Source organism: Podarcis melisellensis, assembly GCF_964234715.1.
Source record: "Podarcis melisellensis genome assembly, chromosome: 3".
Lineage (NCBI taxonomy): Eukaryota > Metazoa > Chordata > Lepidosauria > Squamata > Lacertidae > Podarcis > Podarcis melisellensis.
The window spans coordinates 72,360,793-72,374,683 of NC_138530.1; the positions used below are offsets into that span (position 1 = coordinate 72,360,793).

Sequence of the window (13,891 nt, forward strand, 5' to 3'; positions counted from 1 at the left end):
AATGGCCTGTTATGGCAACCCTTGGATTGATTTTGCAAAAGCATTTACTAAGCAGACTGGATTTTGCTGTCCTTGCCTGATAAGATGCCAAATGAAATTAAAACTGTATGTCATCAGCAAATCCAGGTGTGGGAGGAATGTTTATCAGTTCTTTCGAAGTTGAGGCAAGAGTCTTACCAGGAAGCTCACTGGCTTAGCTTATGTTTATTACTGCAGTGGACAGATGATAAAGGACAAAGGGGAACTCCTATTAACATGATCTTGTAATATAGTCAGTATGGCCAGATGTGTAGCACTGGGAAAGAGAAACACGACCTCTGGGGCCAGAAGTCACAATTCTTAGCAATCAAGCAATAATAGGAACATACTGACTATGGATGTTATCATGGGCATCTTAAATAGAGGAGAAACTGAAGCTACAGTGTGAGCAAGAATCGGGCAAAATTAAATATAGTATCAGCTATATTTAAATGAAGTACAATATTGAATTAAAAGGCAAAAGTTTGATCGATATAAAATTCTATGCTTCCTTACCTAGCTACGATATTTGCAAATTTTCGAACACAATTTTAAAAAGCGCTGCATAACTTTTTATTTTATTTTAAAGGGTGATCTCCATTGTTAGACATGCTTAATGTACTCATTTCAGTGTTTTCAGTGGGTCTTCTCCAAGTATGACCTTGCTGCCTATCATCTAAAGTTTCTAATATAGTGTAATGCCATTGTAATTTTATTTATAAAGTTATGTTTATGTTGTTGCTTGCTGCCCTGAGAAAAGCAACCTATAAATATTTAAAATAAACAAACAAAATTCATGAAGTTATCCTTTTATTTTGTTTTTTTACATTCTTGTCTTTCAGCAGAAAAGCAAACTGGCCAGTTTTCTTCAGCTTATAGCCTATGATTTACTATTGTTTATGAGAAAATTAGGCTATTCACCAAGCCAGACGCCTTTAAAGTAAGTTGTGACAAGTAAGGCGTTGCACAACCTTGTCTACAAGGTAATCACTTAAGCATAGTTCTCACACTACAACAGAAGTAATAAGCACCCTCCCTCTATGCTAAGTTGCTGGCGTTATATAATACTAATATAAATAAGATGAATAACCCAAGTGGAGGAATTAAATGAATTTGTACAGTACATTCAAACCTCCTGCTAAGCCAAAGGACACCAGTTTAAGCCAATTCAGTTCACTGGCTTCAGTGGGTCTAAACTGGAATAAGCATTGATATAGAATATTGATAATATTCCAGTTCCCTCATGTCAGCCTATCAAAAGCATTTACTTGTGGAGAAAATTGGGAACACAAGGAATTTATTTGTTTTTATAACTCTTATTGATCCCATCTATGGATAAATGCACGTGTAGCTCAATGTCATTATACTCTTATATAATTTATCTTTGTACTTTGTACATATTTCATGGACCCAAATGGAAAAAAGACATCTGGCTTCATTGTTTGTCATCAAATTTCCCCCAGTAATTTGATACTTATTTTTTACCTTCCCTAAGAAATTTCTATGTATGGTATTTTTCAAAATTAACTTTTTTAAAAAAAGTAAAAACAATGTCACACTTCATACTTTTAGTTCCTCCTTACCTTTTTAAATGATGCTGGCAACGTAGATGTAGTTACTGAATCCATTGGAATACCATAAGCAAACTGTGTCTCTTTTGAGGGTAGTGGAGGCAGCTGATTGGCCTGAGCAGCAAATTGTGTATCTGGCATGTCAAAATCTCTGAAAAACACATAATATTTTTGCCATTTAATTAAATTGACCACCAGAAACATTGTAGTAGGATGTTAAATGGAAGCTGTATTAAAGATCATTGTGATTAAAGTCTTAACATCTGATAAATATTGCGTGTCTGCATCCAAAAACGACATAAAAACAGCTTTGTACCTAACCTTTAAATTAATAATGCTTGGATCTGGTTTATGAGTCTTTCATCCTGACTTCCGGCCAAAAAGGCATCAAGAAGGGTCTCATACTGTATTTCTCTTTATTCTTAAATTACGGCTGTTTTGTTGAAGGTGAAATATGGCCAGTTTTGAAAGGCATTTTTCATTTTTGCCTAGATTTAGTTTAGGCCTTGAATATTTATAGCTTTTGCTATTTGGGACATAGCAAAAACTATAAAGTGCTACAGCGGTTCAGGGGTGGTGCCAATGGCTGTCTCTTCCTTTGAATAACCATGCAATTATTCCCTCAGGAGCACCTGCATCTCTGATTATTAGGTCATAAAAACACAGTAGAAAGTTTACAAAGATTATGAAACATAATACAGAACTCCCATCTGTCAATACATGCTGGCCTGGCAATAGGAGATAAACATCATCATCATCATCATTATTAACATTTGTATACCACCCTTTATCCGTAGATCTCAGGGTGGTTCACAGCACAAAATACAAGGCAAAAAACACAAAAGACAATAAAAACAAGAACAAGAACAAAGCAATAACCCCCTCCCCAATCCCTCCCACTAGAACACGCAGAGCACATGCTGTCCAAAAACCCTTTATTAGCAGTAAAAATTAAGACAGATGAAAAAGGCTATTCTTCACATATAATTTAGTTAATGGAATTAACTGCCACAAGATGCCATGGTCATTTATTTGGGTGATATAAAATGGGTTTTGTGGAAGATAGGTCTGTCGATGGATATTAGCTATGACTACTAAAGGTGACTGTTGTTAGGTGGCAACATAGAGAGAGTGCTATTGCCCTAAATTTCAGTACGCAGCTCTATCTCTGAATGCCACTTGGAGCTGCCTGGAAGTATGTTTAGAACTCTAACAGATCCAGAATGCAGCAGGCAAAATGCCCTAGCCAACAAATTTCCTAGAAGTGTTAAAAGATTTGTACTTACTTACTAATTGGGTTCTACACACAATTAACAGTGCCACTTTTGAACTGGGTAACCTTAAAGTCTGGGAAAGAATACCTTTTTCTGTATGAGGCACTTTCTCAGTTTGCTCAAATTTCAAATGAAGTCCTACTCTGGATTCCATCATTTAGAAAGGCCAGATTGGTAGCTACTGGCACAATATCCCTACTTTATGTTCACCAGGGTCTGGATCAGTCAATTCCAGGTCTTACACGAAAGCTCAAAGACCAAGCCCTGAATCAGCTGAGGACATAAGCTTTCTGGTGGGCATTTTCTAATGCCTAATGTAATGTTTGTTTGTTATAAATAAAATATTAATCCTTTGTGCCAAGACTACAGCCTTCAATGAATGCAAGTTTTCTTACTGGTGGCATCTATGTTATGGAATTCCTCTTGTGGGGAGTTCTACCAGACCTTCTTACATTTAGAATACTAGGCTCAAAATTAATCCTACAATTAAATAAATCTTAGCTGTGCTTTTTTCCCTTAAAAAATGTTTAGGGGTACTCTCGTTTTCCTACTCATATTGAAATACTGCTCCTCAATGAGGCCAAACTTAGATTCACAAAATGTTTAAGGGGTATGCATACCCCTGCGTACCCCCAGAAAAAGCACTGAATCTTAGTCAATTAACAAAACTAGTTTTAGTAGTACCTAAATTTGCAAGTGAGAAAAAATAATGTTTCTAAAGAATAATAATAAAAAAAGATTATGTACTGTAAAGCATACACACACCATGCTAAAATAAGTATCTCTCATTCCTTCTTACACAGGTCTCTTACATGCTCAGTTTTTATACGTACTTGCATTACAAAAGGCATTTTTAATCAGACATTATCTTTATATAAATGAAAACAGACTAACAGTTCCATCCTATTACAAGTTCAACCCTACACATCTTTTCAGAGGTAAGTCTCATTGAGTTCAATAGCATGTACTTCCACGAAGGTATGTAATTGCAGCCTAAATGTTGTAGCCCCAGATAAAGGCTTTTGTCGTGTTTCTCAGGAACAGCAGGCATGGCAAGGAAGAGCCCTGGGCACCAGTTTTATTTGGAGTTGGCTTAGGCTGCCTTGATTCGAGGCAGCAAAGGGAGTCATCTCATTCTTGGTTGGCCTATGGGTTTAATATTCCTGGAGATGCTCACACTTGAGTGCCCTCTGGTGGAATGCCTGGTTTCCTACTTGTCTTCAGAAGTGAAGCAGCTGTTCTCCAACCAGTTTAGAAGCTCCTGGCAGGTTTGTGTACAGTGGTACCTCTGGTTACGTCCTTAATTCGTTCTGGAGGTCCATTCTTAACCTGAAACTGTTCTTAACCTGAAGCATCACTTTAGCTAATGGGGCCTCCTGCTGCCGCCACGCCACTGGAGCACGATTTCTGTTCTCATCCTGAAGCAAAGTTCTTAACCCGAGATACTGTTCCTGGGTTAGCGGAGTCTGTAACCTGAAGTGTATGTAACCTGAAGCGTATGTAACCCATGTACATGGATTCTTGGGAACTGTCTCTGGCTCATGCAGAACTCTGTCTGGGTGCCTTTCCTTAATCAACTCCAAGTTGTGCAGAATTGGCTGACACCTCCCTCCATTTTATCTGCGATTTATATCTGTTGTGTTAATTATACTGTTCTGATGTTACTGCTTTTATGCTTTAAGCCATCTTACTTTTGTTGATTATCTGTAAGCTGTTTTGAGGATTTTTGTAATTAAATACCAAGAAAAACTTTTAGGCAGATTTAACTGATTGAGAAGCTAATTGATTAATTGCCCATTAACCCAGGTTAATATCAGATACTGGGTAACAAAAGTGTTTGGCTTGACACTTGGTATATGGGTTTCTTGACTGAGAACATAGAAAAATGCAGAGCAACATCTGACAGCAGAGGAGCACACTAGAAAGACTCACAAAAGATGTAAGGCAAAACTGACACATATTGTTTTGAACTTAACAACACAGTATAGTAAGGAGATATGTAGATAGATTTAGAGCTATAGCAAAGTCAAGATGTGGGCATCCCTCTCGTCTAAAAACTGTACCTCTCTAGGAAACTGTAACTGGGGTCTGGGAGATGAATAGTAAACTGCCTTCCTACCCACCAACATATTGTCTGGATGAAGGCAAAGGTTCTAGACCTCACTAAGAATTGGCTTTCTAATGCCAGCATGTAGTCAGTTGAATTGGCTGCATGGAGCAGTGGTGTCAGGATGCTGACTGTACGGCTCCCACTTAGCTGACACCATGTTGCTAGCAAGAAAAAACACAATGTCAGAGGCACTGAAGCAGCAGCCAATCAGGGCTGTGAACAGCCTCTGAAACAAGGATGAAAAAGGCATGTATGAGGAAGAGTATTTGGCTGCACATCTATGAAGCCTGAAAACACCCTTTTCATTGTGATATGAAATTTCAGGATAGTAGTATGTATAGAAACAAATAAGAGCAAGTTGGAAATATTACAACTTTGTATGAAACCCTGCCACCTAGTGGACTGATTATATCAAGCAAGTTATTGTATGAATCAGTACTGCAATATAAAAAGCTTTTGAAAAATGCTAAACTTGGTGCTATTTTTCTAGAAAAAGAAGCACTGGAACTCACCATGCCTCACTTCTCTTATAATAGCAATGGTGCCCACCTGAGAGGTGCCAGAACTGAGCTCTGGTGAGTTCCAGCTGAAAAAAAGTGCTGGCTAAACCAATACTCAAATTGCAGTACTGTATGTCTATTTTTGAATCACACAAAACTCTTCCTAAATTTGCATGTGCACATTTTGTAAAGGTAAAAAGTGAGCTGGAGTATCTTATGTTGAGCTGAGATTAGAGCAATAGAATTCAATCTCATTAGAGAAGCATATTTTATATTATTGGAGGTATATTAAAGAGCTACTTGCAACTACACTCAATCTAAATTTGTCATAGAATAGTAGAGTTGGATTCCTGCAATGCAGGAATCTTTCACCCAATGTGGGGCTCGAACTCATGACCCTGAGATTAAGAGTCCCATTCTCTACCGACTGAACTCTTCCTCATGTCTAGCATTGTTTTGGTCATATTACTATGCTTTTTCACAAATAAGATTCGGAACAGTAATTCTTTATTGGGTTATACCTTACCTATTTTATTATACTCCAGTGCTTCAAATAAAATTTTCAGGGTGCTTAAATAATAACAATAATAATGTACAGTGAAAAATAAAACAGGAACATAAAGTCACATCAATTGCAGGGTTGAACATTTTAATGAAAAGGTCTTCCCCAAATAACAGGAAGATAGCAATAGGGTACAGTGGTACCTCGGGTTACATACGCTTCATGTTACATACGCTTCAGGTTACACACTCCGCTAACCCAGAAATAGTACCTCAGGTTAAGAACTTTGCTTCAGGATGAGAACAGAAATCATGCTCCGGCGGCGTAGCGGCAGCAGGACTCCCCATTAGCTAAAGTGGTGCTTCAGGTTAAGAACAGTTTCAGGTTAAGAGCAGATCTCCAGAACGAATTAAGTACTTAACCCGAGGTACCACTGTATTGGGATTCATATAACTGGAGTAATCAAAGATGTCCTGGAGTTACCCACTTGAGCAGGAGTAGCCACAGGGTGGTGCCATAGAACTACACTACCAATAGCAGCACTGTTGCAATTACCTGGGCAATGAAGGGACAGGGCCACATGGCAGTGACCTCAGGGCTGTGTGGGTATACCAGCAGAGTCAATCTGGTGCTCCTGCTAGTGTCTTGATGCAGACTCTACACCAGCTGTTCCTTCACTCACCTTACCCCAGATGGGAATATTAGCAACCAGTCATTTTTTTTCATTCAGGGAGGGTTTTTCAGGGGCAGCCTTACAACTGCCTACTTAAGGGCTGCCAGGACACAGCACTCCCAGCTAGTTCACTATTTTTTAAAAAGTGAAATGGGTTCTGGTTGAGGACTATATCATGTGAACACTACCCAGTAATATTGAACTCAAAAAGCCTCAAACGCATGGTGAAGTTGTGTGGAGGAGCCCACTGCTTGCAGTATTTTTTAATGCCTTAGTGCCTTGAGCACATTGTCTGTTCCTGCTTCAGCTCACAAAAGCCCTGAATTTATCTAAGATGGTCCCACTTCAGATCTTGATTTGGGATGCAGCTGAATATTTTGAATGTCACTAATAAAAATGACTATTCTCCATCATTTGTTTCTATGCAATGAAAGTACATTTGTATTTGTTGTACACGATCCTCATAGTTTAGTTCTTCTTTGAAAAGTATAGTAACACAGAACTCAAATTGCAACATTTTTGTAGCTGGGAAAAGGATAATGGGATTACACACATATTATAAACATCTATTCATTAAAGCAGTACTCAGCATTGTAGCTACTTCTGCACTCTCCAGTGCAATATTCTACCAATTTTAAAGAGATGGCCAGACTGCAGCAGGCTCTGCAGTTTTAAAAACTGAAGGTGCTATCATTGTTTGATATGAAAACTTTATGGATGAATTTCGGGTGAAGGCAGAAAAATAATAATCTAGATTTAGCTATGCCCTGCATTGCTGGGGTTGGACTAGATGACCCTTGGAGGTACCTTACCAACTCTACAATTCTATGATTCTAGAGCCCTCTTGCTAGAGCCTGACCAAGCCATTTTAGCAACTGAGAAGAACCACAAAATGTCCCTGTCCCGCGCAACAAGGAGTAAAGATGAACACCAGGAACAAGAGGGGTAGGAGACCAGCAGCGGCTGCTATTTGCCAAAAAGCCACATCCCTGAGGTGGTATCATGGGGGGGGCACTGCTTAGAAAAAGGCAAATTTCACCTCCAAGGAATGTGCTGCAGCTGTCAATGCCACTGCGGTGGCAACAGCAGGCAAAGCACTCCTTGGAGGCTGGATCTGTAGGTGCAGATAACATTTGGGGGCAGATAACATTTAAAAATATTGTATTTTCCTTCAATAATGTCTAGACAAAGTTTGACCACTGGGTGGCACAGCCATCTGTTTCCAAAGCAAAGTTAATGCTTATAATAACCACAAAGGTGATAAAGGGCCTTTTCTGGCAATAAAAACAAACATAAACAGCATGTTTTGTTCAATTGGTTAGAGATTCTGCTGCAGGGTTATCACAATTTCTTACACGCTCGTATTTTTGTTTCTGGGGGGACAAAAGCAATTAATCTGAGAGTACTGAGTGCTGCAAAAAATGTGGTTGCGCAATTGTAATGAGGGCTTCTTGTAGGGTTGCCGTATTTCAATTGTTGAGGTTTTTTAGGAAGACCCCCCAAATTGTTGAGCTGCTTTTTTAATGTATGGCAGCCCTCATTCTTATGTCTTCAGTGACACAATTTATTTGCCATTCCTGAATCATTTAATGAATGTTTTGATATTTTAAATATTAAGAAAATATTTAAAAATTTCCTCAGAGGATTAGTGCTTCTCTCACTGTACTAGTCTAGTGAAGGTGCACACATCTAATCCTTATCAGGAAGATAAGGATTCCATTTTAAAAGGGGGGGGATATACTATCACCTCCCCTTGTAATAAGACTGATTCCTTACATAATATTTCAATACTGTCATTGGATTTTCAGTATAACTAATCAGAGGTTTTTTGTTGTCTGGTCCTGGAATAACTTGTATGTATTTAGCCAGATATGATTCTGTTGACTGATTTATCTAAAGATATTTTCACTTCAAGACTATTCTTGCAAAGGTACCTTCTAGTAGAATGTGAGTAGAGCTTTTCAGCATTTGATCTACTTCAACCATGTACAATATTAAGTTCATTAGCATTATTTAACATCTTGCCGCAGTCTATAATTTATAGGGTCTTCCAATTATTTTCACAAATTGCATTTGGCCAGACAACTTTCAATGTTGATATAATATTAAAGACGTAAGTGGAGGAGCCGGGGAATGTTCTGAAAACAACGTAAGTATTCATGAGAGAAAATAGATACTGTTAAAAAGTCACAGTTGCTGAGCAAGCTTCTGATGTAAACTGACTGCAGACAAATCAGGATTTCGGGAATACAGCTTGCTCTCCCCATGAATTTGTTTCCTGGAACAATGATTATCCGATAAGACAAATTACTGTATTATTCTGTGTATAAGATGACGCATGTATAAGACCCCCCTATTTTTTTAACCCGAAATTAATAAATTAAGTTGTTTAGCTTTTGTTGGGGGTGGGGGAGGTCACTTCTGCCAATAGTTCACCTGCCTGCCACTGCCAATCGCTTGCCACAGCCACTGCCGATCGCACACCTTGCCACAGCAGCCAATCACCTGCCCGCTCGCAGCCACCAACAGCCCACCCACCACCCACTTGTCACAGCTGCCAATCACCTGCCCGCCTTGCCACAGCCATCAATCAGCTGTGCCAATCTCCTGCTTGCTGCTGCCATTAATTGTCCCCTCTGCATTCACTATCCATATATAAGATGACACCTAATTTTTGCCTATATTTTTAAAGCAAAAAGCATCGTCTTATACATGGAAAAATATAGTATACAGTGGTTTTGTAAAAAAAGTCAAATGAGTGGTTTGATACCAACCAACACATTCTCAACTCTAATTCCATAACCATAGTGAAAGTCAGCTTTGGCATGAAACCAGCCTTACCCAGAAGAAAACAGTAATGCAAAAGGATCAGAAACTTGTGAATTAATGAGTATCTGTGAATGGAAGCCATATGCAACAATAACAATTGTACATCTTCCAAAAACTTATAGCATATTACAAAATAAATGTTTAGTATAGTTAAAAAAACCCACCCCATTCATCCCAGAGAGTCAGACAGAAGCATTTGAAATGATCTTTGGAGTAGTCATGTAAATTGCCAGGACAAGTTATGTTAGTACACACATAGTGCTTTTAACAAATACCTGCTGAAGGTATATATTAAGGTTAAAATGACACAAATAACTTTTTTTTTACAATATTTACTCTTCAAACCTTTCTTTGATCTCAAGAAAGGAAGTTACCATCAAATTATTAATTAATTTTATAGAAGCATAACCAAAGGCAAAAAGGCACAGTCATAAGGATACAATTATATTAATATGTGACCATTATAACCCACTTTATACATTCCATAGGTTTTGAATCATTAAACATGGCTTAAGTCAACATCCAATCTGCAGTTTGATCTTATCAACTATGAGAGCAATTAGATAACATTTTATAGTATTTTCTTTTTATTTTATTTATTAAAATGTTTGGTTATTGCAGTTTCATAAATAATATAAAAGTGGTTTACCACAATTATAGTACAATTAAAAACCATACAAAAATGAAAATATTTGTTACAGTTTATATATGTCATATTTCGTACACTGTCTCAAGATATTCAAATAAGAAAGTTTTATAAATATTCTGAATACATGATGTATTTTTCACAAAATAAGCCTCATAAACAAATTTTTCTTAGCATTCATCTAATGCCACATTTGTTTGGCAACACTTTTTGTTATGCTCAACGACAAACTGCCACATCTTTCCCTACAACAGTCAGACTGCAAAACTCCCAATGCAGAGAGAGCATGTGCATCTGACTAGGTAGAAAGATTCATAAATTACATCTCAAGACTACACAAAGGATGAGCAGCCAATGTGGAAATGACTAGTGGATTCAACTGATTTTGCTATTAAATATCACCCAAATGCACTCTTATACAGTGGCACCTCAGGTTACATACGCTCCGCTAACCCTAAAATAGTGCTTCAGGTTAAGAACTTTGCTTCAGGATGAGAACAGAAATCATGCTCCGGCGGCGCGGCAGCAGCATGAGGCCCCATTAGCTAAAGTGGTGCTTCAGGTTAAGAACAGTTTCAGGTTAAGTACGGACCTCCGGAACAAATTAAGTACTTAACCTGAGGTACCACTGTAAATGTTTGCAATAGTTGGTTATAGCAAGTCTAGTTGATTTCAGTTTGATGGAAGAAAGATGGCACTGTTTCATCCATTCTAATCTGCACAATTTAAGCATTTTTCTCATTTCTCACCCTAGTTATTTTTGCTTTTGTTGGTGTACATTGGGACATGTGATGGTGCCTTGTGTCCAGAAGATGCACTGGGCCAGGTAGCATCCAACATCTTGTGGCTGACATTCTCCCATATGTGGGGTGTACAACTTATTGTAGTCCAAAACATATCTTGGGGGTAGCCACCTTTATTTTTTTCTACATCTTTTGGCTATTTTTGGTGTGCATAGATGCACTTGATGGTGACTTGCACCTGGAGGAGGCCCTCGGCTGGGTAGGGAATCTCATACGAAAAGGGAATCTCCTACAAACACTCTTCCAGATGTGTGGCTATATGTGGTGGCCCAAAGCATATTTTGTGATGCTCAGGTCTTTATTATTTATTGTCTTTAGATGTCATCACATGTTTATGAGTGTTGCACAACCATGATACTTTTGAATGAATAAAATTGTTGGCCTCAAAGGGGAGAGTCCTCCGGTCATGCTAATATGGAGGTTCAGGCAAAAAGAAACCCTTTACTGTAGAGTTCAGGAACATATTGACTTTCCTTTGTGTAGTGAATCTTCAAGCAAATAAGGAACTGGGAACGAGTAACCAACTTCAGCAACATAACAATAAGGGTGAGAGAACACAGGAAGTGCTTTGTTTGATCCGTCTGGATCTACCCAACTTTCTAGCTTTCAACTTGCAACAGCAGTGCCAGACAGATTCTCCCAGGCATGTATAAGCAAGACATGAAATTAATGTTCTTCCTTAATTTCTGTCAGCATCTGGTAAACTGATACATTTAGGGAACAATACTTACAAGAATTACAGCTGGAAAGTAAAAGAAGATTAATGTTCCAAGAAATGTCAGTGGATAATCAGGTTTGTTCTCAATAAAGGCATGGAAAAGGCCAGCAGTGGACTACTGCCAAAGTTTTTCAGCATAATGTCCTGCCAAGTAATGTAATGCACAAGTTTTACTTGTGTAAAACCTGAATTGTAAACATCATTCTACTTAGTGAAATAAATTCTCTATGGAGCAAGGAGCTTGCTAAATCTTTGGGGGTTTTTTACAACTTTTAAGCCTTACTCTATAGTAATGTTAAAAAAAAGGTTTAGAAAGCTTTCAGGGAAAAAAATGAAAGAAAAACAATTAAAACATAGACAGCTTAAGTAGTCATAAAGATGTAACATAAAAGGAAATAATGTGTGAGATTATTGGTAGCTATGGTTTGATTTGCATTTCTTCACTGCCTCAGGGTTACAAGCTTGGGTCCATTAGACATTATGCTGGGTGATGTACAAAAGTAACTATGATCTCAAGTAATAAAGGTTTATAAAGAGAGTCAGGGTGTAAAAGACAATGAAATAGCATTGTAAGAAATATCAGAAGCCCATCTGGTTCTTTACCCAGTAGAATCTGATGAGCCTTGAGATGAAGCAAGCACACACACACGTTGAACAATATCATGACGACATGGTCACACAGCGAACATGTTTTTTTAAAAGGTAAACTTTTACGCAACATGGTATATGAAGGGAAACCCCTTGAGGCATGCTGATACTTGTAATGAAAAACTGAAACAAAAAGCAAACTGCCTGAGAGGTGACTCAGGAAGATTCACCTATGGCAAGCCCAGTGGGCCAATACATGACACAACCCATGAATTAAGCACAACATATTTCTAGAATAAGGCATCTAAAATCTGATGAGAAGCCATGCGGTTTATTAGTTACATTACTGAGTGACAAAAATGAAGACTTTGGGGAATGCAAAATAGATAGAACAAACCACATTTTTGTAGCATCTTTTTGGGATATCAAAATGAAATCTGGTACACCTGCTCAATTCAGCATTACAAGTTAAAATATAGGTTTCACACCCCACATCAATTTTCAAAGGGGAAAGAAAAATGCAAAATATATTGTAAAGTGATAACCTGCCGTAAAGATTTAGATAGTGTGATCAGGCATGTAAATGGAATATAAATTAATCAAATGATTAAGAATATACCTTTGTTTTCCTTATTATGTTTTAGAATCACTTGTTTAATGACAGGAAAATTCAAAATGTTATGCAGTAATGTGATTTTATGAATGTATGCTAAAAGAAGCCAATAAAGATGAACTGAAAGAGAGAGAGAGAGATAGTGTAATCAGATTTCCTATTTTTCTTCTTAAAGTTGAAAAGTAGCAACAGGTGGCTAAACTGGATCTGGGTTGTGGCACTGGGGAAGGGAGGCTTTTCCCTTTTCCTAATTTAAATTCTTCTCCCTGGTAAATATCCTATTTGCCCTAGAAGCACAAACATACTATCAATCACTTGAAGTCAGAGCAGAGCCGGGGAGGGGGGCTAACCAGGTTTTTTGCCCCAGGTTATACCTCCAAAGGGGTGACATTGAAGCTCCCAGCCTCCCTCCCTCTCTATACACTCAAATGTGCATGGGAGGTTGCCAAACTGGGACTTTGACCCAAGTGAAATAAAGCCTAGTTTTGCCCTGTGTCACAGTAATGTCAGGTGACGCAGAGCATCACACACGACTCTGGCACTGTGCGTTGATGTCCCGCTGATCACCAGCACTTCAGAAGTAAAGCGTTAAGCATCTATGAAGTCCTATCACCTGATTATCAGGAATTCAGACTGAGTTTGTAAAATCTGAAGTTATAAATAATAAACTAGGGTCAACTCAGCTTGATTTGAAAAGACAAACAGTTGTTTTTGCAAGTTCAATGCCAGAAGAGATAAGTGTGAGACAAGAAAGAAGGATTTAACATTAAGAAATCCTACAGGAACACAAGCACTTATGAATCAGATGTAACTTTTTAATTTAAAAAATCAGATTGTTATGCATCAGCCTGGGAACCTTAACAAACATTTTTTAAAATTCCAACACTTTTTTTTCTTTTTGCTTCAACAGACAAAAAGAATTATGAAAATTAAGAATGGAGTGATACTGTACATTGAATGCTCTGAGGCAGACAACTTAATTTTTCAAATCTTAGATCATTTACAACAAATGTTGTAATTTGTCCTTGTGTAAACATGAGCTGCTA

The 13,891-nt window shown here is 37.9% G+C and overlaps 1 protein-coding gene across 1 annotated transcript in view; it reads right to left on the reverse strand.

Moving 5' to 3' along the window:
- CRYBG1 (crystallin beta-gamma domain containing 1) overlaps positions 1-13,891 on the reverse strand; it is an 88,573-nt gene that overhangs the window by 58,053 nt on the left and 16,629 nt on the right. The window contains exon 2 of the mRNA XM_081904602.1: positions 1,602-1,740. Within this exon, the coding sequence (XP_081760728.1) occupies positions 1,602-1,740 (139 nt within the window). The remainder of the gene's footprint in view (positions 1-1,601; positions 1,741-13,891) is intronic.